Source organism: Gadus macrocephalus, chromosome 4 (genome assembly GCF_031168955.1).
Source record: "Gadus macrocephalus chromosome 4, ASM3116895v1".
Lineage (NCBI taxonomy): Eukaryota > Metazoa > Chordata > Actinopteri > Gadiformes > Gadidae > Gadus > Gadus macrocephalus.
The window spans coordinates 2,826,020-2,852,710 of NC_082385.1; the positions used below are offsets into that span (position 1 = coordinate 2,826,020).

The 26,691-nt window shown below is 49.4% G+C and overlaps 1 protein-coding gene across 1 annotated transcript; it reads left to right on the top strand.

Moving 5' to 3' along the window:
* Positions 1-19,131: 19,131 nt before the first annotated feature.
* On the top strand, positions 19,132-26,600 carry rerg (RAS-like, estrogen-regulated, growth inhibitor; the record flags this gene model as incomplete). The annotated part of the gene is made up of 3 exons (XM_060048631.1): positions 19,132-19,231; positions 22,637-22,710; positions 24,647-26,600. Coding segments are annotated over 3 exons (585 nt in total), but the record flags the coding sequence as incomplete, so codon positions are not given.
* Between the last annotated feature and the right edge of the window lie 91 nt (positions 26,601-26,691).

Below are 26,691 nucleotides of genomic sequence, written 5' to 3' on the forward strand. Positions count from 1 at the left end.
CCTCACATCCTGGTTCACTCTCTCACACCGCCTTTATCTCTCCTCTCCCTCTCCTCCTCCTTTCTCCTGCTTCCTCTAACTCTCTTCTCCTCCTCACTCCCTTCCTCTAACTCTCCTCCTCCTTTCTCCTGCTTCCTCTAACTCTCCTCTCTCCTCTCTCCTCACTCCCTTCCTCTAACTCTTCTCCTCCTTTCTCCTGCTTCCTCTAAGTCTACTCTCTTCTCCTCCTCACTCCCTTCCTCTAACTCTCCTCCTCCTTTCTCCTGCTTCCTCTCTGCCCTTAACTCTTCCTCCTCCTTTCTCCTCCTTCCATCCTGCCTCTAACTCTCCTCTCTCCTCCCTCCTCATCCTTTCTCCTCCTCACACGTTTCCCTCACGTCAAACCCCTTTTGGCCGCATGGTCTAGGACTCGTTTCATTTCCCTCCCCGCAGTTCCCATGGATACGGCCTCCTCCTCCCACCACCACAGGCCACATCCCATCAATCTACGGCTGCGAGCGAGTCCTTCGCCTGATCCTAAACGGCAGGAACGCTCGGTCCCCGGTCCACGTCCTGCTCACTTACACACACGCGGTCCTGGGTTAGGGGGGGGGGGGGGGGGGGGGGGGGGGGCGTAACGCAGAACATGTGTTCCTCAACCGGCGGAGCACAAATCGCTACCAACAGCTTCTGCCTCGGCAATCAGCGGCTGCGGCGCCATGACGCCTCGGAATGTTTTAACGAGGGCTCGGACGACGCCAGTGGAGGCCGACTCAGGGCCCGAGGTCAATAATACCGACGGAAATATATATATATATCTATATAAACATATACACATACATATACACATACACACGTATGTGTAAGAGTACGGACATGTCTCGCTGAATTAATCCCCGATGACGTCATTTTATAACAACCGGCAGGGTCACGGTGCGAAACGTATTACGACTCTGTTCATGTTACCGATATTTGGTCCCTCATTGTTTTGAAAATGAACGCGGCCGAAACAGAACAGAACATAATGGATGCAAACTGATGGTTGAAGGACAGTGTTAACCATTATTTTGCTTCCACTGCTTATGCCCTGGAATGATTTATCGAGGTTCAGAGGATGCGAGTGGAGAGGTTAACTCAGGGGACGTGGTTGATAATTGCGACCGATTACGTAAATATATACGCTGAAGTAGGTGACATATACGAACATGTCTTGATTTATTAAAACGGTAAATTGTCCGCATCTAAGCCAAGCGCTGTACAATACTGCCTCACACTCACCCATTCAAGCACACATTCACACACCGACGGCGGTGTCAGCCATGCATGGTGACATCCGGCTCGTCGGGAGCAGTGAGAGTGAGGCGTTCTGCTCAGAGACACCTCGACACTCGAACCAGCAACCTTCCAGTTACCAGCCAACCCGCTCCACCTCCTGAGCGACATGCCGCCCCTACGATTACGCCCGGTTACGTCATTTAATAATGAGGTTTTTGACGGAGCTGAATCTTGGATCGTGACAGCCAATAACACAGGAACTAATACTGCATATTATTGGGTCGCTGTTATCTTCGGCGCGATATCCACAGGGAGGAGGCCACTGAGCTGGTAGGCATGAACAGAAATAGATTTCATCATCTCAACACATCATCATAAGTGCCGGTATTATGCTGCTCCTCTGATGTGGGGAGCTCTTTTTGATTCCCTAAGTAGTGCGTCGGACTGGGAATCTATCAGCTGAAAGCTTTTAGTGGAGAAGACGTGCCGCGCGGAGCGCGCTTCCAGATCCAATTAAAGTAAACAACCCACAATGCACCTCTGTGGCGCTCTACTCATCCTCCGGTCCTTAAAACACCAGGCAGCCAATTTCGGCTTAATGTGAAAGCAATCGTGTTTGATGTCACTCCTCGTACAACGGGGGAACAGGGTAGGGGGTCATCCCAACATTTGAATCAATAATGCCGGAAAGGTCGGCTGTGGACGTTAGGGAATCGAACCCGGTGCCTTTCTTGGTGGGGGTCGGGCACCCTGGCCTCTACACGATCCAGCCCCAGTTGGGAGCCTGCTTGGGGGGGTGATCATCTGAGAGAAACACAGGTTTCACATTTCTTCATCCTCAACCTTGACGAGCTTCTTCTCTCAGATGTTTCCAAATGCTTCCCGTTCTTTGGGCTTCAACGTCAGGCTTGTGAGAACTGAATGTCTGGACTCCCGCCAGCCCCCCCCCCCATTACTGATTTTAAATGTTTGGCGTGTATGTATGTACGTCAATTATGGCACCACTTGCACTCCTGATGCATGCCTGGAGGGATCACCCACTCTGCGTGCCTTCTCAAGATTTCTTCCTTGCTAATTAAGGGGGTTTTGGGTCAGGTGGGTGTCATCAAAATATGACCCGTTAAGCCCTTTGAGACTGTACCGGTGATTAAGGGCTATACAAATACAATTCAATTGAATCCAAGATTGGCTTATAAATCCAAGATTGATTGAGTTCTGGCCATCGCTCCAGAAACCTGTGGATCCCATGACGGTAAACCAGCCATCATTAGCACTAGTAGCTTATAGAGGAGTCCTTTGAGTGATAAGAGGGATGTAGCCAACAGTGTGTTACAGAATATGAAGGCGTCATCTACCCCAGCATGCTTTCACGACACCTTTTACATGTGCGTGGAGCGGGAGTCATTGCAGGCTCCTACCCATTGTATAGTCAAAGAGAATTGGCCACTTATTTTCCATTATCAAGAATGCCTGAGTGACTCGCTAAACTTGTCGGGCACAAACTCCCACGCGGTTGTTCTGATTGCCGCAGCGGCATGCTAATCAATGTGTTAACACAGAGCCACACGGGAATAGCTTTGTCCGTCGCTGGGGCTTTCATCTTAGATGGAGCCTCAAGGTCGAAATCAAAAGTATACCGCTACTGCGGATACAGCACCCTTGTGTGTGCGTGTCTGTGTGCGTGTCCGTGTCTGTGTGCGTGCGTGCGTGGCCAATTTTTAATTGCTTCTAACGACTAATTATCTTAAGTTATTCATTCATATAAAGTTTTACTTTTCGAGCAGCGGAAAGTAAGTGAGTGTTTCAAGAAGGACGGAGGGGGTTTAGAGGGCTTAAGTTGGTCGGAAATGCTTTCAGAGAGGCTGCAGATGAATAGAGTGGATGGGACAGGCCTAGGGCTTAAAACAGACGATATCCATGCTGTTTGAATGAATAAGCACCTGGGCTCAAACGGGACAAGTTCCATGTTGTGTGAATGGACGAGCATTAGGCTTAAACCAGCAAAGATCCATGTTGTTTGAATGAACAAGCCCCAGGGCTTACAGCAGACAAGATCCAGGTAGTTTGAATAAGCACCAGGGCTTGAACCAGAGAAGACCCATGTTGAATGTATAAGCACCAGGACTTAAAGCAGATGAGATCCATGTGGTTTGAACTAGCACCAGGGCTTAAAGGAGACAAGATCCATGTGGTTTGAACTAGCACCAGGGCTTAAAGGAGACAAGATCCATGTGGTTTGAACTAGCACCAGGGCTTAAAGTGCTTAAAGCAAACGGGATCCATGTTATTTGAATAAGCACCAGGGCTTAAAGGAGACAAGATCCATGTTGTTTGAATAAGGCCCGGGCTGAAGGTAGACAAGATCCATGTGGTTTGAGTGAGCACCAGGGCTTAAAGTAGACAGGATCCAGGTTGTTGTAATGAACAAGCACCAGGGCTTAAAGCAGACAGGATCCAAGTAGTTTGAATAAGCACCAGGTCTATGGTATTGCTGAGGAACCTAAGGAGCAGGTAACGACCATGCAGTCACTGTGAACGATCAGTCATGTAGGAGGGAGAGTGCAGCACGTCTAGGGTCTTGGATTATAATTGGCTGTTGAGATTTCAGACCTGGTCAGCTGTTAGAAGGTGATTGGTTGGTGATGTTTGGGTTTAATCCAGTGACCGGTTGGACTTTCTCATCCATATTGATTTCTTACCCCACATACTTGATATGGTCTCCAGGTTTGAACACACACAAACCTTTGGTCAAATTTGGCATCGAAAACAATCAGCGACACATTGATTCTCAAGTACCTCCAACATTTATTTGTGTCACATAGCAGAAATGAGTCACTTCCCTCTCGGGTTTGAACAGTACTTGGCACTATCCAAGATGGAGGGCCCACTTCTGACGAGAGAGCGCTGTTTTCCGTTCCAAAGAGTTATTGTGTTGTCTTCTCTGTTTGTTCCAGCCAAGCACAGAGTTATATCTCAAAGGTAAATGGACTGCATCTACAGTATATACAGCCCTTTCTAACCAGTGGCAACTCAAAGTGCTTTACAATACTGCCTCACATTCACCCGTTCGTACACATATTCACAAACCATCAGCGGTGTCAACAACGCAAGGTGACAGCCAGCTCGCCAGAAGCAGTCAGGGTGAGGTGCCTTGCTCAGGGACACCTCGACACTCGGGAGCCAGGGATAAAAGTAGCAACGTTCTGGTTACCAGTCAACACGCTTCACCTCCGGATCAACATAACACCCCCTCTCAAGATATATTACGCATTTGAAAGATATATTACGCATTTGAAGACTGTTCTCAGGAAACGTGGGTAGTGGCAGTTAATCTAAGGGGTCCCTTTGGTTATTTTAAGACGAGGTTGAGGGTAATAATTCCCTGACGGCCTATTCATCCACTGTGCTGTCCACCATTTCCGTTAACTGATCGTATATCAGTTGATACCCAGGGATAAACTTCCTATTATACTGACACACACACACACACACACACACACACACACACACACACACACACACACACACACACACACACACACACACACACACACACACACACACACACACACACACACACACACGGTGAGAAATGACTCAAAGTGATGACATCTGACGTTCCGCAGAGTACAGATGCTTCCGTGGTGAATGAAGCGTGCACATGTGTGCTCCGTGCACATCTTCCCTACATCTGTTCCATTCGCGCACGACACAACTCAAACCATCATGACAATAATAATAATAGTATTCATAATCCCCTTCCTCTCTACGGCGCTGCTCTGGTTTGGGTTCTCCCTGACATGAAGACGGAGGTCATGCTCGTATCCGACGGCCAGTAAGTCATTTAGCAGACGCTTTTATCCACAGCCACTTGCAGCGAGGTTTAGGGATCTAACAGCCGACATGGGGCTCAGGAGGTAGAGCGGGTTGGCTGGTAACCGGAAGGTTGCTAGTTCGATCCCCGGCTCCTCCTAGCTAGAGTGTCGAGGTGTCCCTGAGCAAATCACCTCAACCCCTCACTGCTCCCGACGAGCTGGCTGTCGCCCTGCGTGGCTGACACCGCCGTCGGTGTGTGAATGGGTGCATGAACGGGTGAACGTGAGGCAATATTGTAAAGCGCTTTGAGTGGCCACTGGTTAGAAAAGCCTTACATGAATGCAGTCCATTTACCATACAGGTAGAATGGAGACATCGGGGCTCGAAGCAGAAACACACCAAGCCCTCCACTCCCCTGAGTCCAGTTACCGGTCTATTATGAGGGGTTTTATGCTAAGTCGATTAACGTCTGGGAGCACAGGGCCACACACGGGTCCTTCTGTTGTACCGGGGGCTTTCTTTATCCAACGTGACTGACGATGAACAAAAGGGCAAAGGACGGAGCTATCTCACTGCAGGAAGCTCACCGCTGGGTTGAGGACTTAAACCCAGAGGGGGGGGGGGGGGGGGGGGGGGGAAAGAGAGAGAGAGAGAGAGAGAGAGAGAGAGAGAGAGAGACTAAATCAGTGGAAGGGATCTGAATACCTCCTTGATACCTCTCTCCATGGTTAGCTGGTCATGTGGGCACCGGCCGTGAGTCATGTGGAGGACCATACAGCGGCCTCAATTATTCTCTCTCCTGATAAGACGACGAACAAAGGCAGCAAAGTGTCTCTTAAGAGGTCCGGGAGTGTGTTGTTTTTGAGTGTGCATGGCTATTAGAGTGTTTGTGTCGCCATGACGACGTGAATGTATGGACACGGTGGAATAGGTGTGCACAAAATGGCGGACGAGGGTTGTTATGTCTTCCAGATGTATATTAATACATTCAAGAGTCAAGACAGTACTTGAATGTATGGCAAAGTATTACCTAGTCATGTATTAAAGTTATAACCTGGTACCATCTCAATTCTGAGCGAGATTTGTTCATATGCTGGAACACACACACACACACACACACACACACACACACACACACACACACACACACACACACACACACACACACACACACACACACACACACACACACATCATCCGTAACATCAAATCAATCATGTTCACAGCAAGCCATCAGAAACATCGACCCCTGTTGCCATGGCGTTAAACGACCTCCAATTAGCCAAGCGACTGATTGGATGCCGGGACTGAAACGCACCTGGAGGGGGTCTTTAAAATCAGGTGTTTCATTCAGTTCACATCTGGAAGCCGTCCAGTGTTCCCTGGATTCCTCTGTTCTCCCTGCTGTGGGGAGGCGAAGGCATCGCTCCGAAGGAAATTGAAGGCATTTATTGTTGAGAAAAGAAAAACATGTAAGTTGGTCCTGGCGCTTGTACTTGATATAACCTTTTGTACTTACAGACCTCACCCTTTATCACGGTATATGAGGTTTCGCCGTTTCTTTGATCTCGGCTTGTTGGTGATAGAAGCAGAGCTAGATCATGTTTTTTTATTCAAAATGTCCTTTCTAGTGACGTCTGCACTCCAACCGTTTGAATGCCAAATGACGCAAATAAGAAAAATCCAAACATTCCTTCATATGACAAGGAAGGAAGGCAAGAGGCCAAACTAAGCGCTGGGTGCAGAGCCAACTGCTAGGTGCCGAGGTAACTACTAGGTAAAGTGCTAAGGGCTAGGTGCAGAGCCAAGCGCTAGCTGCAGATATAAGCGCTAGCTACAGATATAAGCGCTAGGTGCAGAGCTAATCGCTGGATGCTGAGCTAAGCGCTTGGTACAGGAACAACATTCTGGAACCATCTCGGTGAGAGTACCACTTGCTGTTTGGCGAGCCAAAATGACCACCCCCCCTCATCCCCACCCCCACCCCCAACGTGGGAGAGTTTTGCGTGATTGAGGGTTTGAATGATGCAGGGGGGCGTGGTGAGACTCAACGTTCCTGCTTGAAATTTGAAACTGCCATTTATAATCAGTGGCGAGAGAATAATGCAACGGTCTGAAAAACCGGGCAAGATAAATGCAGGGAGTGGCCGTCAAGTTTGTCGTTCTTCGCAGGCCTCGAGCGTGTGTTTAGCAACAAGTGCTACTGAGCTAACCAGCCATTCCCACTCAGAGACTGCGTCAGTGCAAGTCCACGATGTGGAAGTGTATTGATCTCAGCGTTCACCCCTTCGATTGCCAGAATACGTCGCACGGTGTTCGAGTTATTCTGGGTTCTAAGGTTTACATTTACATTTATATTCGGGGCATTTAGCAAACGCTTTTACCCAAAGCGACTTACAATCAGGACACTTGTCAGAAGAAGGAGAAACAACAAACATATCGCTGTTGGTACATAGAACCAAGGGCTGAGCACCTACAATCACTAGGTTGACCCATTCCCCGTATACAACAGAGATAGCTTTGATACTAGTCTTTTCCGAGGTTTGAGTTACCAAAGTTTAAACCTTCTCTCCGTCTCCATGTCTCTCTCTCTCTCTCTCTCTCTCTCTCTCTCTCTCTCTCTCTCTCTCTCTCTCTCTCTCTCTCTCTCTCTCTCTCTCTCTCTCTCTCTCTGAGAGCGGCGCCTTTCTAGTCCAGGAGAAAAGAACAGGATGTCCACTCGCCACACTTTTATCCGTCAGTTTCGTGAAGGCCACCTGCGTCACGCTTCTCCTCTCCAAATGCACCGTCCCCGCCGCCGGCTGACAGGAAGGTGGGCGACTCGCGGATTCTCCTATTTTATACCTTCGTCCTTTGTGGCTATTCTTGGACGCATTCATCCATCTGCGCTCGCTGTCCGCTGGCTCCAGCCTGCTCCCCCCCCCCCCCCCACACACACACTCCTCTCGGTCGGGGTGCTGTGAGTAATCACCTGCTCCCACCCCTGTCGTTCGTCCTAACAGGTGAGGTCAGGGTCTGCCGTCTGTGTGTCAGAAACACGGCCCGGGGGGGCGCTATAGTGGTTCTGTCCTACCGGAAAATTTGACGAAAACAAAACAGATTGAAAACGGTTTCGACGCTCGAACACCTGAACTTTTCCGAAACCGTGCAGAAGCAGAAGCGCGTTTCAAAGCCGTCTCGTCAAGATCGATCGATCGATCTTCACGAGACGGCTTTGAAACACGGTTCTGCTTCGATCGATCGATGAATTACACCACAGTCCCAAAAAAGGTGCTCCAGTTTCTGAATTAGCAAGCCACCGGACTAGTGTAGAATGAAACAAAAGGCCTTTTGTTCAGCCCTGTGTCCTACCATTTAAAGAGCCGTTTAACAACAACCACGTCAACCTTTCAGTTCGCTTCAATGCCTGTGGAACCGAGCGGCCACAAATTCACTGACAATTTGACTCTTGATCAAAATACATTCAAACCGACGACTCTCTCTCTCTCTCTCTCTCTCTCTCTCTCTCTCTCTCTCTCTCTCTCTCTCTCTCTCTCTCTCTCTCTCTCTCTGAATTTGTGGCCGCTCGGTTCCACAGGCATTGAAGCTAACTGAAAGGTTGACGTCGTTGTTAAACGGCTCTTTAAATGGTAGGACACAGGGCTGAACAAAAGGCCTTTTGTGTCATTCTACAGTAGTCCGGTGGCTTGCTAATTCAGAAACTGGAGCACCTTTTTTGGGTCTGTGTAATTCATACACTGCTGCCACACACACACACACACACACACACACACAGTAGTAGCACCACCGCCACCAATTTCGCGAAACTCAATTCCTCTAATAGCCCCGCTCTCAGCTCCCGTCTCTCCGCTGCCTCGGAGGTGTGCGGGAAATGATAGCCTCCCTCGGTGTCCTATTTAACAAGGACCCCTGGGGTGAGCCACCACATCCCTCCCTCCCTCCCTCATCTCTCTCCCCCCCTCATCTCTCCCCCCCCCTCATCTCTCTCCCCTATTGTGTCTCGGTCGTTGTGGTCGGTTCAGCGAGTGGAGAGACGGCCTCGCCCAGCCTTGCCTTGGGAAACTCCCAGAAGTTAAAAGCAAAACTTGATATTGACGGAGAGGCGCGGCCCGGTCCCTTCAGAGTCTAGACAATGCTGCGAAAACCGCTTCCCAAAACCATTATGAGGATCGTCAGCCTCAGGGCGAAGTATTCCTGGCTTTATTATTCCTAATTTTTGTTTGGGTTAAGAGACGTGAACGATATCGTCATCAATTACACGGGGAAAAGACACCGGTCGTTCATTTGGCGTCGAACCTCGAATTTACCGACCGACTTTGTTTGCCAAGGATTCCAAAAACATGACTGACAATTGTTTATCAGCGAGGCTGAAGTTTCAATTCCAGATGTGACGCACAAGGTTACACTGGGGAAGACAGAGCAGCAACAGAACTGTGGTGTGACATACCGAGTCGGAAACCGAAGAACGGAGGAATCCAGAGTGTATTGGAGTGGCTTCCAAACGGGATCTAAACAAACCCCCTAATTTGAAAGACCCCCTCCAGGTGTGTTTTAGTCCCTGCATCAAAACAGTCGCTCGTCTAATTGAAGGTCGTTTAACACCATGGCAACAGGGTAGATAAGGGAACAGGGTTGGATGTTTCTGAGGGCATACTGTGAACATCATTGATTCGATCTTACTGATGCGAAATCACCGCGACTGGCGGGCCCTTTTAAAACAGCCGGTCGATCCGTCAACACGGGCCCCTGAACAACTACCTTCTCGTCCCCACCGGCCCCGGGGCTCTTTAACGAACCTGAAGAGTCAAAAGCACTCGCAGTAACAGGGCTTTATGCATGTACCCGTTTATTTTTTTGCGCACAAGCAGGGGTGTCTCTCCGCGCCGCTTGACGGTTTGATTGCGGTTTTATTTATCGTAGTGTTGCCCCGAGGCGAGAGCAGGAATTACAATCAGGCGGACATATTGTCACAGGGTGAACGTTAACAGTGCACGGACTCTAAAACAGAGAGCACGAGCGAGAGTGAGAGACAGAGAGATAGCAAGAGAGAGCGGGACAGATGCCGAGGTAGAGAGCGAGACAGAGAGCGAGAGAGAGACGGCGAGAGAAAAAAAGAGAGTTGGATTGAGATAAGGAGCTAGAGGGAGAGAGAAAGGCAGAGAGCTAGAGAGAGAGAAGGTGGGCGTTCCTCCTCCGAGGCTGTTGTTTGCGTTGGAATCAGAGACGGCGATCTGTTGACTCGGGGGGGCGCTACGACACCCCCCCCCCCCCCCCATACAACCTGGGAACGCCGTATTCCCCGCGGAGGAACGCCTTAGCGTTGTGTTGCGTTGTGTCGTGATGCCCCTGTTCCCGAAGGCTTCCTGGCAGCCGTCCCAAACTATCTGATTTCCCATCAGCCACTAATTGCTAATCATCTCGTTGGGGGCCAGCTGGTCTCATTAGCGAGATACGACCCACCGGTAACCAGGATCCTCCGCTGTGGGTTTCCGCTCCGTGTGATCAGCCCACCGAGTGTGTGTTGCAGTGTTGGTGTGTGTTATCTGGCCCTGGCTGGTGTGTGTTGTAGTGTTGGTTTGTGTTGGCGTGTGTTGTAGTGTTGCCGTGTGTCATAGTGTTGTTGTAGTGTTGCCGTGTGTTGTAGTGTTGCTGTGTGTTGTAGTGTTGGTGTGTTGTAGTGTTGCCGTGTGTTGGTGTGTTGCTGTGTGTCGTAGTGTTGCCGTGTGTTGTAGTGTTGCCGTGTGTCGTAGTGTTGCCCTGTGTTGGTGTGTTGCCGTGTGTTGGTGTGTTGCCGTGTGTTGTTGTGTTGCCGTGTGTTGTAGTGTTGCCGTGTGTCGTAGTGTTGCCGTGTGTTGGTGTGTTGCCGTGTGTTGTTGTGTTGCCGTGTGTTGGTGTGTTGCCGTGTGTCGTAGTGTTGCCGTGTGTCGTAGTGTTGCCGTGTGTTGTAGTGTTGCCGTGTGTTGGTGTGTTGCCGTGTGTTGTTGTGTTGCCGTGTGTTGGTGTGTTGCCGTGTGTCGTAGTGTTGCCCTGTGTTGTAGTGTTGCCGTGTGTCGTAGTGTTGCCGTGTGTTGGTGTGTTGCCGTGTGTTGTAGTGTTGCCGTGTGTTGGTGTGTTGCCGTGTGTTGTTGTGTTGCTGTGTGTTGGTGTGTTGCCGTGTGTTGTAGTGTTGCCGTGTGTCGTAGTGTTGCCGTGTGTTGGTGTGTTGCCGTGTGTTGTTGTGTTGCCGTGTGTTGGTGTGTTGCCGTGTGTCGTAGTGTTGCCGTGTGTTGTAGTGTTGCCGTGTGTCGTAGTGTTGCCGTGTGTTGGTGTGTTGCCGTGTGTTGGTGTGTTGCCGTGTGTTGTAGTGTTGCCGTGTGTTGTAGTGTTGCCGTGTGTTGGTGTGTTGCTGTGTTGCTGTGTGTCGTAGTGTTGCTGTGTTGCCATGTGTTGTAGTGTTGCCGTGTGTCGTAGTGTTGCCGTGTGTCGTAGTGTTGCCGTGTGTCGTAGTGTTGCCGTGTGTCGTAGTGTTGCCGTGTGTCGTAGTGTTGCCGTGTGTTGGTGTGTGTAGTGTGTTGGTGTGTGTAGTGTTGCCGTGTGTCGTAGTGTTGCCGTGTGTCGTAGTGTTGCCGTGTGTCGTAGTGTTGCCCTGTGTCGTAGTGTTGCCCTGTGTCGTAGTGTTGCCGTGTGTCGCAGTGTTGCCGTGTGTCGTAGTGTTGCCGTGTGTCGTAGTGTTGCCGTGTGTCGCAGTGTTGCCGTGTGTCGCAGTGTTGCCGTGTGTCGTAGTGTTGCCCTGTGTCGTAGTGTTGCAGTGTGTTAGTGTCGGTGCTCCTTTGCGTTGGGATCGCCGTGGAGATGGGGTCCCGGGCCGGGAGATGACAGGGAGGGGGGGGGGGGGGGGGAATAAGTGCCGGCTTGTCCTCCATTACAGCTTGTCCCGTGGACACGGCTAAATGGGACCGTTGAAAGGCGAGGCAATCTGATCTGGGGATGGGGGGGCGACAACTCCCTGCAGCTTACGTCTCTGACCTGCATAGAGACCTCTCCGACGAGAGACCATCCCTGAGGGGGGCAGGGATGGTCTCTCGTTTGACCGTCATGCTTGAACGTCCTGGCACTTAATGTACACCCTTATTGTATGTTGTACGTCCTGCCACTTAAAAATAGAACTACATCTTGTTGCATCTTATCCTAGCTATCTTTGTTGTATAGGGAGAATGGGTTAACCTAGTGATCGTTAGTGCTTGGCACTATGAACATCCTTACTGTAACGGCATTGATGTATTGTTTTTCCTCTTTCTTCTGACAACTGTACTGAATGTTTTGACTTATTGTAATTTCCTTTAGAAAAAATGTGAGTGCTAAAAGCCCTAAAATGTAAATGAGAGCCAACCTGTCCCTCTAATAAACCCAATGGTTGAATAATCTCTTCACCCACCGTCTCATGAATAGGGCTATTTAAATGCCCGCTGAAATAGATATGGGCGCATGTCATAATAAATACAAATATGGGCGCCTTCAGCCCGGGACTTGGCAGAGGTGGATCTTGGCAGTGGGAATGGCACGGTAGGTTTTATAGGAATCGGCAGGCATCATTTCCAGATTCCTCATTTATTTATCGGGAAATTGTATCAACGCCAACCAACTGTCAACATAGTTACATACTGGAGTGGTGTGAGGCATTCTGGGAAGGCGTTTCCCAGAACAACATTGGAGACTTGTGTCACATGGAGACAGACAGAGAGAGAGAGAGAGACAGAGACACACAGAGAGACAGACACAGAGGGAGAGCAAGAGAGAGAGACAGAGAGAGACAGAGAGAGAGAGAGAGAGTGAGAGTGAGGGAGAGAGAGACAGAGAGAGAGAGACAGAGACAGAGAGAGAGAGGGAGAGAGAGACAGACAGAGGGATAGTAAGAGAGAGAGACAGAGAGAGACAGAGACAGAGACAGAGAGAGACACACACAGAGCAACAGACAGACAGACATACCGAGAGAGAGTGACAGAGACAGACCAAGAGTGGGAGACAGACAGACAGTGATAGAAAAACACAGAGCGACAGACAGCCAGACCGTTCAACAGAGGTAAGCGACCTCTATCCCACAGGAAGTGGTCGGCTATATTTACAGCCCAACGGACCGCTGTATGCCGGCGGTCACGTCCTCGATTGGAGTGCCAGGCCCTCTGGTCGCTCGCACGGAGAAACGAGACGTTGGGGCCATCACAGTGTGACGCCATTGCTGCGCAGTGTTATCACAGCCCGGGGCAGACGTCAAACCACAGAGGAAGTGTTGTTACAGAGACGCTTCCTCCACAAGCTTATCCATGCGGATGAGGCACGCTCTGAAAGGCCGAGCCAATCAGAGCGGACGATATCGATACCTTTTGCGGTGGACGGCGTTTGCTTCGGAATGAGAAGCAGTATTGAAATGTATCGGCAGCGCGGGCGACTTCCCTCTCCGTACCGCGGTGAGAAGTTTCCAACAACAAGATCTCCTCCCAGAACCTTTGAACTCAAGAGAGAGGAAAATGGTCTTGTTTCCTGTTTGTTTGTGCTGGTAAACAGAGTGAAAAAGAACGAGTCCCAGAGTTCGGAGGAGAAGCCCGACGCGTTCCCAGAGCAGCGCCCACACTGGCTTCACCTTACAACCCGCCCCAACGAGCCTCACGCCGAAAGAAAGGAGCCATTCTCCCGCCCAAGCCGGAACAACCGGCTGACCCTCAGGTGGACCCTGGGAGGTGGCCCCAACCGGGTCCTCAGCCAGCGTCCCGGGTCTGGGCCATGTTAAGCTCTCCGCGGACACGCTGTGTGGCTTGACAGGACGAGACAGGAGAACAATAGCTAGGGCTTCCCCCCCCCCCCCCCCCCCTCCACCCATCGGCCCGGGCAGGGGGGGCGCGTAGGTGGGCAGACAGGCACCCAGGAGCCACAGGTGTCTGTCTGAGGCTGGGGGGGGGGGGGGGGTCTTCAAACGGGACCCCGAGCTCGAAGTGGCGCTAATTGCTCGTGTTTTGATTGCGCGGCCTCGTTATCTCTAATGTGATTAGCGTGTTTGTCGGGACATTGGCGTGTTGTGACGCGGAGCCGGGGCCAGGGGAGGTGTGTGTGGGTTCGGGCATGGCAGTCTCGTAGGAAAATAAATCTGGGTTTGATTCCCGACGTCCCGTAACTCCTGACCAACGCGGTTCCAGGGCTGGTTCGGAGCCAGTGCCAATCTCAGGCCAGTTCTCGGCTTTTCCACATAACTAATCCTGGCTCCGGGCCAGACAAACAGGTTCCAACTCAGCACCGACTCCACGCTGGTCCAGAGACAAGAACCAGTGACGTCTAGTACTGCGTTAGCGTAATTTTAACGCGTTAAATTTGAACATCCTGGCGCGTTAATTATTAGGGGGCCAAGGCCAACGGGTTGGAAGCCTATTGTTTTTATTTTATTTTTTTATAATATTCCGCAATCAAGAACCATTGACGTCGAGTGACGGTTAGCGTTCATTTTAACGTCCTCCTGACGCGTTGCTAGGACAGCGGGGTCGAATGCTTCGACACATTGACGTGGCTCTACTCTGGCCCTAAAGACTTTGGAAAGTCAAGCTGGTTCTTTGGTAGTTGGTCTGTAGAACCAACACTGAACCAGCACCGGGTTTGCGTTGGTGTAAAGGGGGGCCTAATAAGTGTGTCGGTGCCGCCTCATCCCTGCCCTTGAGCAATCTGACAGGCGAAGGAGTACGAGAGGAAATGTTTATCTTCCGTGTGGGTTGCGCGTTTGTTGACGTGTTGAAACAAGGCAGCAGTCTGTTGATCCACTTTCGCTTCTATGAAGTTGTTTGTAGAGCACAGAGTAAAGTCTTTATTGTAAGTAGTAAATCATATATTCATGATTGATTTGGGGGTGGTATTGTCGTGACCTAAAGCATTTTAACTTCATCTTGATTAGATTCCCATTTAAAATCGACCCGATTTGTGCTTGCAGCTATGGTACGTGTTGTTAATTAAACCCAGATAGGAAGTGAGGCTGTTGCAGCAGAAAGTAAATGACCGTAATTGGAAAAAATAAATGAGCATAACGAACATCTAATTAGAATATGCAGATCGAGAGGAAAAACATCTCTGTACATGATAATTAAATCAAGGCAATGTCAAAACACACACACACACACACACACACACACACACACACAGTCACACACACACACACACACACACACACACACACACACAGTCACACACACACACACACACACACACACACACACACACACACACACACACACACACACACACACACACACACTAACACAGAGAGAGACAGAGCGAGAGAGAAGCTTTATTTTCCTACGTCAACGAGTAAACAGAGGCACGTAAACAGAGACTAACTCGCTCATTCGCTCATGGACGCCTTGACTGTTTGACCGGCCCACTTCACCCATGCTAAGGGCTGAGTTATTTCAGAAATAAATTGAAAGCCGCATCCCTCTCACACACACAGACACACACTGTCGCACATGCACGCATACAGTCACACGCACAGTCACTCACACACACATAAAGTCACTCACACACACTCAGTCAATCCAAGTCACACACACACACACACACACACACACACACACACACACACACACACACACACACACACACACACACACACACACACACACACACACACACACACACACACACACACACACACACACACACACACACACACCTTCTGAGTACCCGCTGACTAGGCCCAAAAAAAAAAATTGTTTGGTTCCGGTTTCCGACCGACCCTGTCAATTTATGTGCGACCCAAATTATTTTATGAGCTTTATAAAAAAAATAAATAATAATAAATAAATAAATAATTGATGCAAACTATAATTACGTTTTGGTACAGCAGCTCTTCATTCTGTACAAGGATGAGCGAATTTCTCGTTTTTAAATGATAACAACCTACCTATCATTCGCTGCCGCTGGAAAAAATAAAATAAAAAAATAAAATAAATTCCCTACCTACCCATGACCTCAACTGACAACCAACAGGAACCAAAACTTTTTTTTTTTTTTAGGCCCTAGAGAACAGACAATGCAAGGCTGAAAGGTTGTTTCGATGACTACCTTTCTAGGGACGTCACTAATGAACACAAAGAGCAAATAATAAAAGAAACATCGAAATGTATTAAATATGAACGTCTCCAAGGAAACGCTGAACTTTTAAAAGACGGCACGCAGAGTCCCAGTAGGCCGTCATGAGACGACCACGCGCGCACACACACACACACACACACACACACACACACACACACACACACACACACACACACACACACACACGGGAGGGGGGGCAGACTTACGGCCGCCGCCGACGAAGGACGTTGACCGATGGTCCGCCCCGCCCTGAGACCACGAACGCATTACCCAGAAGGCCTAGCGTCCAGGGTTTTGTGTGTGCGTAATGAAACGTGTCGCACACACGCCGGCCGCCATCATGGCTGCCTTCCTTCAGGGTTTTTTTTTCCCGACTAATCACATTCAGGAGGAAAAGAAAACAACGGAAAGGCCCAAGATGGATGTTCTATTGGTTCAGGCCCCGCCTCTCCGTCTTCAGGGCCCATTGGGAGCCACTCAGCCACGCGACAGACCATGGCCCCTGAGTGCGTCGTGTAACCGAGAGAAGGGCTGGGGGGGGGGGGGACCACCGCACGCCATGACATCATCTCACCTTCTCTGGTCATTATCAACCAACAGAGAGGGGGGGGGGGGGGGGGGGAAAGGAGAGAGAGAGAGAGAGAGAGAGAGAGAGAGAGAGAGAGAGAGAGAGAGAGAGAGAGAGAGAGAGAGAGAGAGAGAGAGAGAGAGAGAGAGAGAGATTTCTGGCTACTCTGCATTGACAATGCATCACATTGTTGCTACGCTACGAGCCATTAGCACCCTGATGGGAGGTGGACGGGGCTGTAGGGGGGGGGGGGGGGGTGGGGGGGGGGGGGGGGGGGGGGGGGGGGGGGGTTGAGAGGAGGACAGAGAGGGACTGGGGAGGTTCTGAGAGGTTGTTTGCTGTCATCATCGGAGGTGAAACTGGGCAGGGCAGAAATCAAACTCCATTACTTCTTCATTCTTCGTATTTGATAGGGAGGGCCTGTTTTGTTCATCTAGTGCTTCTCCGAACAAAAAAATAAGAAAGGACGAATATTTTGTTCGACAAAACGGGAGTAAGATATTTTTATAACATAAAAAAAAAAAAATTAAAAGCATGGCATGATTTTTCCCTTTTTCATGTAGCGTCTTCAAATATCGTGCTTTGTCATCCTGGTCGTTTTTTCACGTTAAGCAAATCAAAAGAACGAAAATTCCCTTATTGTTGTCGAGATATTTTGGGCCGGTTCCAATTCAACGGTTCTAAAGAAAACGTTTCCTCGCTCCCCGGGCTCCGACACTGCCGCTCCGGGGAAGGCGTCGGGACGGGCGGCGTCGCTTTGATGGATTTAATAAGACGGGCGCCACACGTTTCCATTCCAATTACTGGCGGGCGGGTAGCTGTATATTCAGCAGCAGCGGGGGGGGGGGGGAAGCTCCATGGGATAAACCGTAAGAAGTATTAACATCCGGACTGGGGAGGGGAAACCGGTGTGTCTACGCAACACCCAGACGCTCAACGTAAAAGGCGCTTACCCTTATCCTCCCCCTTTACCCCAACCACAACCCCCTCTAAAGCACTTATTGTATGTTGTACATCCTGGCACTTAAGGTACGCACTTATGGTGCTATCCATTTGTATGGTCGTAAGTTGTAAATCTCCCAGCTTTCTTGCGGCATTTGCGGAGGCCCGTCCCCTTTTGGTCGTAGTAGCCTTCACGTTTCTCATTGGCTAGCCATTATTATGGTTAGCTACATTAGGCTCCTAGCAAACCAGCTCGAACACAAACTACACAACTTTACATTGTATTGCACGCACAGCAAGACCCTTGCAATGCATAAATTGGCGACGTGCATAAAGCAGCAATGTAATCGAGTGTGTAAGAGCATTTAAAAATCGACATTAAAAGGACCTACGTGATACAAATCCAAAGAAAGAAAAATCTGCTTACGGGCGCAGCAATTTTTGTTGACGAGAAGTATCAGAAAAGCGTGACGAACCAAAAGGGGGCATGCCTCAGCGAAGTGCCGGAAGAAGGATTGGGAGATTTGCAACTTTCGGCTTGCACGTACCGGCGTACCATCCAAATGGATTACAGCATTATTGTATGTTGTACGTCCTGGCACTAAAAGGGTCAAGGTGGGCTTCACTGAAGTGTTGCAAAGTAACCGACTACGTCAGTTGAATGAATGTGTGGTAAATAGACCGATTTGGAATAGCTTTGACATTTAATAATAATCGCACACACACACACACACACACACACACACACACACACACACACACACACACACACACACACACACACACACACACACACAGGGGTCAGGGTCTTCTGTCGTGGATTCAGACGAGGAAAACCAATCTGACCTTCTATCCGGAATATTATCTCCGCTAACTGTGTGACCTTCATTCAAGCTTGTGCGTACGGCTCCATTGAGGAGCAGGGAACGCACATCAACAGAACGCCTCTCATTCATGCATTCATACACCCACAGTCATTCATGACACTCGCAGCAGTGTTTGCCTGGCAAGGAAGCCAGCGGGAGTACTGGCACGTACATTCTGCGCCTAGGAATCAAACCAGCAACCATTCTTAACGTGGAATTTACACTGCTCTACCGTCAGTGTGCCTCAACGCTTAGACTGAAGCAATACAAATCTATTTCAGATCAGTTTAAGACTAAGCAATACTCCATGAAAGGGAGATACAGCAGCCAATGACCATAGTACTCTAATAGATCTAAAAGATCTTATCAGAGTGCCATAAGTGACATTTAGTCTTTAGTTAGTTTGACTAAAAGTAATGATCTGTTAATCATCTGTTACTATTGGATATATTCCATCTATCAACTAACAAATATAAATTTGCACTTCAAAGAAAACCAACTAGAACTTGGAAACCGAATGATCCTGTGAGAAAACGTCCACCGACATCAAATCCAATTATTTTGATTGGATAACTACTTTGTGATCATGAGACTGATCTCCTGCTTGCTCTTTTGTCCTCAGCTCTGGTGGTGAGATTCCTGACCAGACGCTTCATCTGGGAGTACGATCCCACACTCGGTAAGAAACGCCTTCTCCTCTTCTACGGAGACACCGAGAACGACAGCCATGTAGACCGCTTCTACAGTACTGCCACACACAAAGTTATGGATATTCCTACGAAAATACGAGGGACGAAAAGACGGTAGCTCCCACCTCAAGCTATTCAGTTCAATTTGATTTGCATAGCCCTTAATCACGGGTACAGTCTGAAAGGGCTTAACAGGCCATATATTTATGACACCCCCCCTGACCCTAGCCCCCAAGAGGGCAAGAACAAACTCCCTTTATTAGAAAGGAGGAAATCTTGAGGAGGTACGCAGAGTGTGGGATCCCTTCTTCCAGGGATGATTACAAGGGAAATGGGTGCCATAATTGAATGGTTTAACCCATTTAAGTCATAACTAATTTCCTGATTTCCTCCTCTTGACACCATATGCTTTGTCATAATACCCTGAATAATAGAGAAAGATAGATTGTATTCAGAAAGATTATCACGAATCTCCCTCTAATCCACCTTCCCTTCAAATCAACTGCCACGCCAGACTTTAGGGCCGTTTCAACGTGGCCATGATCACAACCAATATTAACGAGTATCGGTGAATAACACATCTTTTGTATACAAGAGACCAAAATAGCCAGCCCTTGACGACGGCCCGTACTGCAGTCAGAATGTAGAATATTTCCCGGGCGACCGTGTGTTGAATCAGAGACAAGTCCCCACCCCTCTTCATTCATTGCAGTCCAGTGTCCATGTGACACTGTACCCTGTATGCTCGCTGTGGGCATTCTAACCGAATGGTAAATGGACTGCATTTATATAGCGCTTTTCTAACAAGTGACCTCAAAGCGCTTCACAATAACTGCCTATCATTCATGCTCACATTCACACACCAATGGCGGTATCAACCATGCAAGGCGACAGCCAGCTGGTCGAGAGCAGTTAGGGTTAGGCGTCTCGCTCTTGGACACCTCGACACTTCCGGTTTCCAGCCAACCCGATCTACCTTCTGAGCCACATGCCGAATCACTCCCTGCATGCGGCAGAAGTGCTACAGTCAGACTAGCCGTGCTGTTGTTGTTGACACTTCACCAGACATGCTGATGGCCCATTAGGGACGAGTGCCGAGAGATTGGGAGAAACAAAGGCAGTGGCAGGGAGGTCAATGAGTTTCATGCATTATTCATCCTTGTGGACAACTGGACATGCCTGCTTCCTGCATACCAAAGTGAGGCTGGCACTGTACTGTGCAGGTGAATTGAGAGGACTATTTTAGTAAACAAACACACACACACACACACACGCTCACTCTGAGTGTCCACTGGCCACCTCAGGGGGCATTTTTTCGATGGTACTTGTTCAGACACAATCTCAGTATTCATCTCAAACCAATTTCAGTGTTCAGTCGATGTCGAAATTGTTGTGGGAACATACAAGGGTATCAGAATTCATTTCCGGAGCCTGGATCACGGGCACTTCAGTCACTGTGGCGGCTTACCCAAAAATAAGTGCCATGTTATTGCTGGAGCCTCACAGCTGCGGTCAGATGCAGAGAATACTGCAACGCCGGTGGACCTTCAGTGAAACATGTGGAAGTGATTCAACGTCCCTGCCGACGGTGTTCGGTTCATGCAACCTCTCGGCCTTCAACAGAGGCAAACCAACACAGTGCAGCATACCCAGCGCGGCGGTCAGACCGATCGAAGGCTGATTGCAGCTGATCTGATAATCCCCGCCCCAATTCTGCTCTGCAACCCCGATTTACAGCATACACTCTGCATTTATCGGTTGCCGCACCGACCGCGGTGGTGGCGGCGGTCGGGGATGGGGTGTGGGGTACGCAGGCGTTAATGGTGCGCGCTCTTGTTATCGGTTTCCTGCTCTTGAGCAAGGCACATGCATGTTCTAGTACATGTTCTAGTTCTAGCACATCAGGGTAACACAGGCTGTGAAAGGGAGCCGACTTTTTTTTCGTTTTCGCAACAGGAAAGCTGTTTCGTGATCGCTTGTTTTGAAAACATGACATGCCGTCGAACAACCCCGACGTTCAAACTCAATTGTAACTGGTTAAAAAAAAAATAATAATAATAAAAATGAAAAATGAAAATCCCGACCCAAATTCCAGTCCAAATGAAAGATTGTCCTCCAGATAAGCCTGGCAGGTGACGACGTTGATGGGCAGGCGTCGAAAGCTGAAACCCCCCCCCCCACCTCGAAACTCCTCCTGGCTCCTGGCAAGTGTGCGGTCACCATTCCCCCCCCGGCCTTCGCTCCACAACACAATGATTTATACCCTGCCAGAACGTGACATGTTTGGGTTTTATGCAAACCCATTAAAGTGTATGGTTGTGCTGCCTAAATCACCCCAAACCTGCCGGCTGTCACTGCAGTTAAGGGGTATGTGTGTGTATGTGTGCATGCAATGCATGTGTGTGTATGTGTGCATATAATGCATGCGTGTGTGTGCACGTGTGCATATAATGCATGCGTGTATGCTTGTGCATATGATGCATGCGTGTGTGTATTTAATGTGTGCGTGGGCGTGTGCATATAATGTATGCGTGCATATAATGTGTGTGTATGTGTGCATGTGCATGTGTGTACAGTTTGAAGCAGAGGTCCCAGGGGCGGCCCAGGGCGGCGTTCTAGCTCCGGCTCCGGCTCGGATTGCCCTTTCATCCCCGCGGCTCCTGGGCTATAAATCTGCACCTTGTCAGGTGCCCCCCCCCCCCCCCAGGGCTCCAGATGACATTTTGTGTACGGGAATGTCATCGATTTATGTCCGCAAGTGGGCGGGGCCCCTCCGGGGACAGCGAGGCCGGTCGTACACGACTTAGTTTATAAACGCTAGGAGTCCAACGAGTCAAGACGCCGCCGTCGATGTGTGTGAATGTTAGAGGCGATACCGTAAAGCGCTTTGGGTGGCCACCGGTTACAAAAAAGCACTTTATAAACGCAGTCCATTTACCATGTCTGGTTCCCGCGGTAATAAACACACGTATAAAGAGAGATTTAAAGAGGACGGATGAGTGGAGGTGCAGGTGCGGATGGGACGGTCAGGTAGGGGCTTCCAGAGGCTGAGGCTGTGGACCGGTCTTCGGGTCCCAGGGAAAGCCCTCCATGTGAGGGGGGATTGCGGGGGGATTCTGCGCTGGGTGTTGATGCAGATGGTCGGTTTGTTTTTCTACAAATCCACTTCATTAACTTGGGCTTTGGAGTGGAGGAGTGTGGTCACGACCTTCGACTGCTGAGAGGCCCGTTTGAGAGGCCGCAATCTAGACGGAAACGACAAAACATCGGACATTTTACCATATTGTGAAAGCGAACTTTTATTCGCTTTGATATATTCCAAGTTTTGAGATCCAAGGTGTTTTGGAGGAAACCTATTATTGAGGGATTTTTGTGTGCATGTGTGTGTGTTACAGAATCAACCTATCGCCATCAAGCCAATGTTGACGACGAGGTTGTAGCCATGGAGATCCTGGACACTGCGGGACAGGTGAGCATGTTTCATACATACATTGACTGATGACATTATCTGGCGTTGCCGTGGCAACCTGATTGAGGAATCCAATAAGAAAGGAATATCCTCAGTGAGTAATCTTTATTACAAAGAAAACTATTACGGCGCTTTGAAAAGCTTTCACCCCATAAAAAGGTTGTGGAGGTAGGTAATTTCAGCTGGCTTAATGGCTTAATGTGGATATAAAAATACTCCAGTTCAAGCCAAGACTCAATTGACGCCTGAATTACTTATTGTAAAGGGATGCCATTCCTGGCAGCATGGTTAATGTCTTGCCCGGTTCCTCCATGATCTGAGAGGGTTGTGTGGTTTTCCCTCTTTAATGAGCTATAGCTGCGTTACCATGTAGGTGTTCTCCTGGCGACATCAGAGGGTTGCTTTCTTATCCTTCTTATATGCACAAGGAGAAAGAACAATACATCGCTGTCAGTACAGTAAGGATGTTCATAGAACAAAGTGCCAAACACTAACAATTGTTAGGTTAACCCATTCCGCACATACAACAAAGATATGTAGGATAGGATGCTACACAATAAGTGCGTGCACAGAGCTAGGACGTACAACATACAATAAGTAGGAGGGTCGGGAACTGATCCCTTCAGGTAGCACCTTGCAACCAGATCAGGGCTGTGCCACTCACGTGCCATCGGAGAGACCACCAAGTCATACCCTGCGGCTGTAACCTTTTATTCCTCGTTTAAAATGAAGAACACAAAACCAGGAAAGTGATGCAAGAGGCAGGCGCCCCTCCAATCATACGCTCCGTGTTAGTATCGGCCTCGCCTCTCGGACCCGGAGCCCCTCTTCGTAACTCGTAAATTCTCCGGTTCAAAAGTCGGTCAGGTATACAGATGTCAGCCGGTGCCTGGCTTTCGAGGAGGAATGTGGTAATTTATTTGAAAATAAGTAAAAAAAAAAGAAAAGAAAAAAAGAGAAAATTCTCTTTCCGCTTTCTGTGCCAATAACGGTGAGGTCAGACAATTCCCTGCCCGCCTCCGTTCAGATTGACAGACTGCCCACACAGCCAATCGAAACCTGTCCCAGGACAAGCGGGGGCCGTTCCACTGAACCAGGAGAAGACGCCTGGCTTCCAGCCAACCTCTTTAGATAAGAATTTGCAGGCTTTAGCGGGAGTAATGCGGCAAGACAAGTGTCAAGCCTTACACAAACGAGTCCTATGACGATGAGTAAGCCGTCGTTTTCTTTAACCAGGGAGGATAGAATACTAGGGATTACATCACAAGGGCATTACTCAGTACATGCTCAGAGGTACATATACAGAGGCTGCACACGGACGAACAGAACGCCTGTTCTCTTAAGTGGATCTGAAGAGTGACGGAGATCTCTAGTCTCCAGAGTACAAGGTGACCGCATGCATGCAGACTTAAACATGAGTGTTTGGTTTCAACCTGCCATGGTAACTGCATTCTCCAGCATGTGGTCGTGTCAGGCGATACGTCTCTTGAGCAGAACCAGGTTCCAGAGAGAGACCCTTCCCACTGAGCAAATTAAACTTATTTCATCGTCATTATCAAACAATCACGATGCGGCGCGCTAACATTAAAAGGTGAAATATAATATCACCAAGTGTGATTAGCCGTTACAAGCTGTTATGAAAATCGGTCTCTTCTGACATCATAAGTGGGCTGTCCACCTAGATGTATGACGGAGAGATGAGCAATGTTTGCTGCAGTCCACTGGGAAGGCTGCTAGACTGATCGACCCTGCATACATCTAGGTGGACACACCAACTTGTGATGTCACAAGAGGCCGATTTTTCAAACTGGCTCGTAACGGCTAATCACCGCTCTCACAAGGTCACCTTTAACCCTCCAGTCCCCCCTCCCTCAAGAACGAGGTCAGCCTGGGCTAATGTCTCACATTTGCCGTTTTTTCCCCCCCCGGTAACCAGGAGGACCTCCAGCAGAGGGAGAGCCACATGCGCTGGGGCGACGGCTTCATCATCGTCTACGACATCACCGACCGGGGCAGCTTCGAGGACGTGGCGCCGCTCAGAAGCCTGCTGGAGGACGTCAAGAAGCCCAAGAACGTCCCGCTGGTGCTGGTGGGCAACAAGTGCGACCTGGACCACGCCCGGCAGGTGGGCACAGAGGAGGGCGAGCGGCTGGCCGCCGAGATGGCGTGCGCCTTCTACGAGTGCTCGGCGTGCGCCGACGAGGGCGGCGCTGTGGCCGAGGCGTTCCACGAGGTGTGCCGCGAGGTGAGGCGGCGCAAGGCCGTGCAGGGCAAGGCGCGCCGCCGCAGCTCCACCACGCACGTCAAGCAGGCCATCAACAAGATGCTGACCAAGATCAGCAGCTAGGACCGCCCCCCCCCTCCCGGGGCACGACGCATCGCAGAACCGCCGCAGCCGCCATGATGGAAAACGAACGCCAAATACCAGAGAGAGAGATGTGCGTTTTGTCGGAACCCCGACGTGGACTATAGTTTGGCCGTGGAAGGGGTGACCGATTATTTCTTAAACAAACAAAGAGTCACAAGCACACACTATCTGAACCGCCCTTCACTATCAGCACATTCAACACAGTGAGAGAAACTACAATAAAGAATAAAAACAAATACAGGAACTTTGTTACAGTAGCCCTCAGGGATTAGTACTAGCTGCAGTTAGCCCAGTTGTCTGTGCTAAGCGCGCAAAAGTTTCATCATTAGTTCCCGATTGAACCCCATACAAATCAGCACGTCGTCTGATCAGCAGACAGTCTACATTTGATTGAGTCCATCTGGGACCGTACAGCATGCAATGAAGACTTTCTTCGAAATTGGTGAATTGATAACATGTACGTTATTCTTTGTAGCTTTTTTGTTTGATTTGGAAGGCTTTACAACGTTATGGGCTGCCTTAGGTGTGACTTGTTTAAACTACATTTCCCAGAATCCTGACCATAGCACCGCTGTAGATACGCCGTGTTATGAGTACTACCATTTGGCATCAAGACCTCTATTTCACCCTCTACATCCACTCCGTACACCAACCAACACCAACTCCATACATTGCATTGACACAACATCCATCTACTGGTCTATTCCTTTTGCACTTTAAAAATTGGAGGGAGGGAGGGAGCAAGGGAGAGAGAGAGAGAGAGAGAGAGAGAGAGAGAGAGAGAGAGAGAGAGAGAGAGAGAGAGAGAGAGAGAGAGAGAGAGAGAGAGAGAGAGAGAGAGAGGGAGAGGTACCCAAAGACGACGAGAAGCAGTACCCTAAAATGGGCAGGTCTGAAACGCAGGGCTTGAAAGACGAAGACCGCGGAAAACAACCGTGTACTTCAAGTTGATTAACGTTTGTATAACTCCTAAGGGAAACATGTGTGATATACAGTAAATGGAGTCCGGTTGTTTATCGTGCACGATCCCCGGGGAAGATTACCCCTGATGAATTCCTCCATATCGCCCGACCCTTAGCCCCGCACCCGGCTCGCTCTTGTTTGTCCAAGACGAGGGTCCAAGATCGCTATCCATCTTTTCATCAAGGGAGTCCCATAGTAGTAGCTTTGAGAGCCAATTTGTAGGGCCTTAAGAATGAATGTGTTTCACGTTTAATGTTTGGGGGGTGTGGGAGAGACTGGTGGGGAGGGGGGAGGGAGAGGTTGGTGTGGGGGAGGTCTTCCGTCTCCGTCCATCATTACTTGCCACATTCCAAGCATTTTCTTTACTGTTGGCATATCTTTCATACTGTAAACTATGTACAATAATGTCGACCTATAGACTGGTGTGTTCTCCCGGGTATGCACAGAAACCAAAGTCACGAGACAAGGAAGTTGTTTAAAGCGAGATGTTGTTCCAGTGTAACATCTGGGACAGCCAGACCAGCTGTACGCTTGTGATTAAAAGAATATATCAAGAATACCAGAGGTTGTCTTGTTATTGTTTGAGAACGCAGGTTTCCAAGTTGGTGGGATTTTGACATTGACAGACAAAGTATCCGGTTGTCATGTAG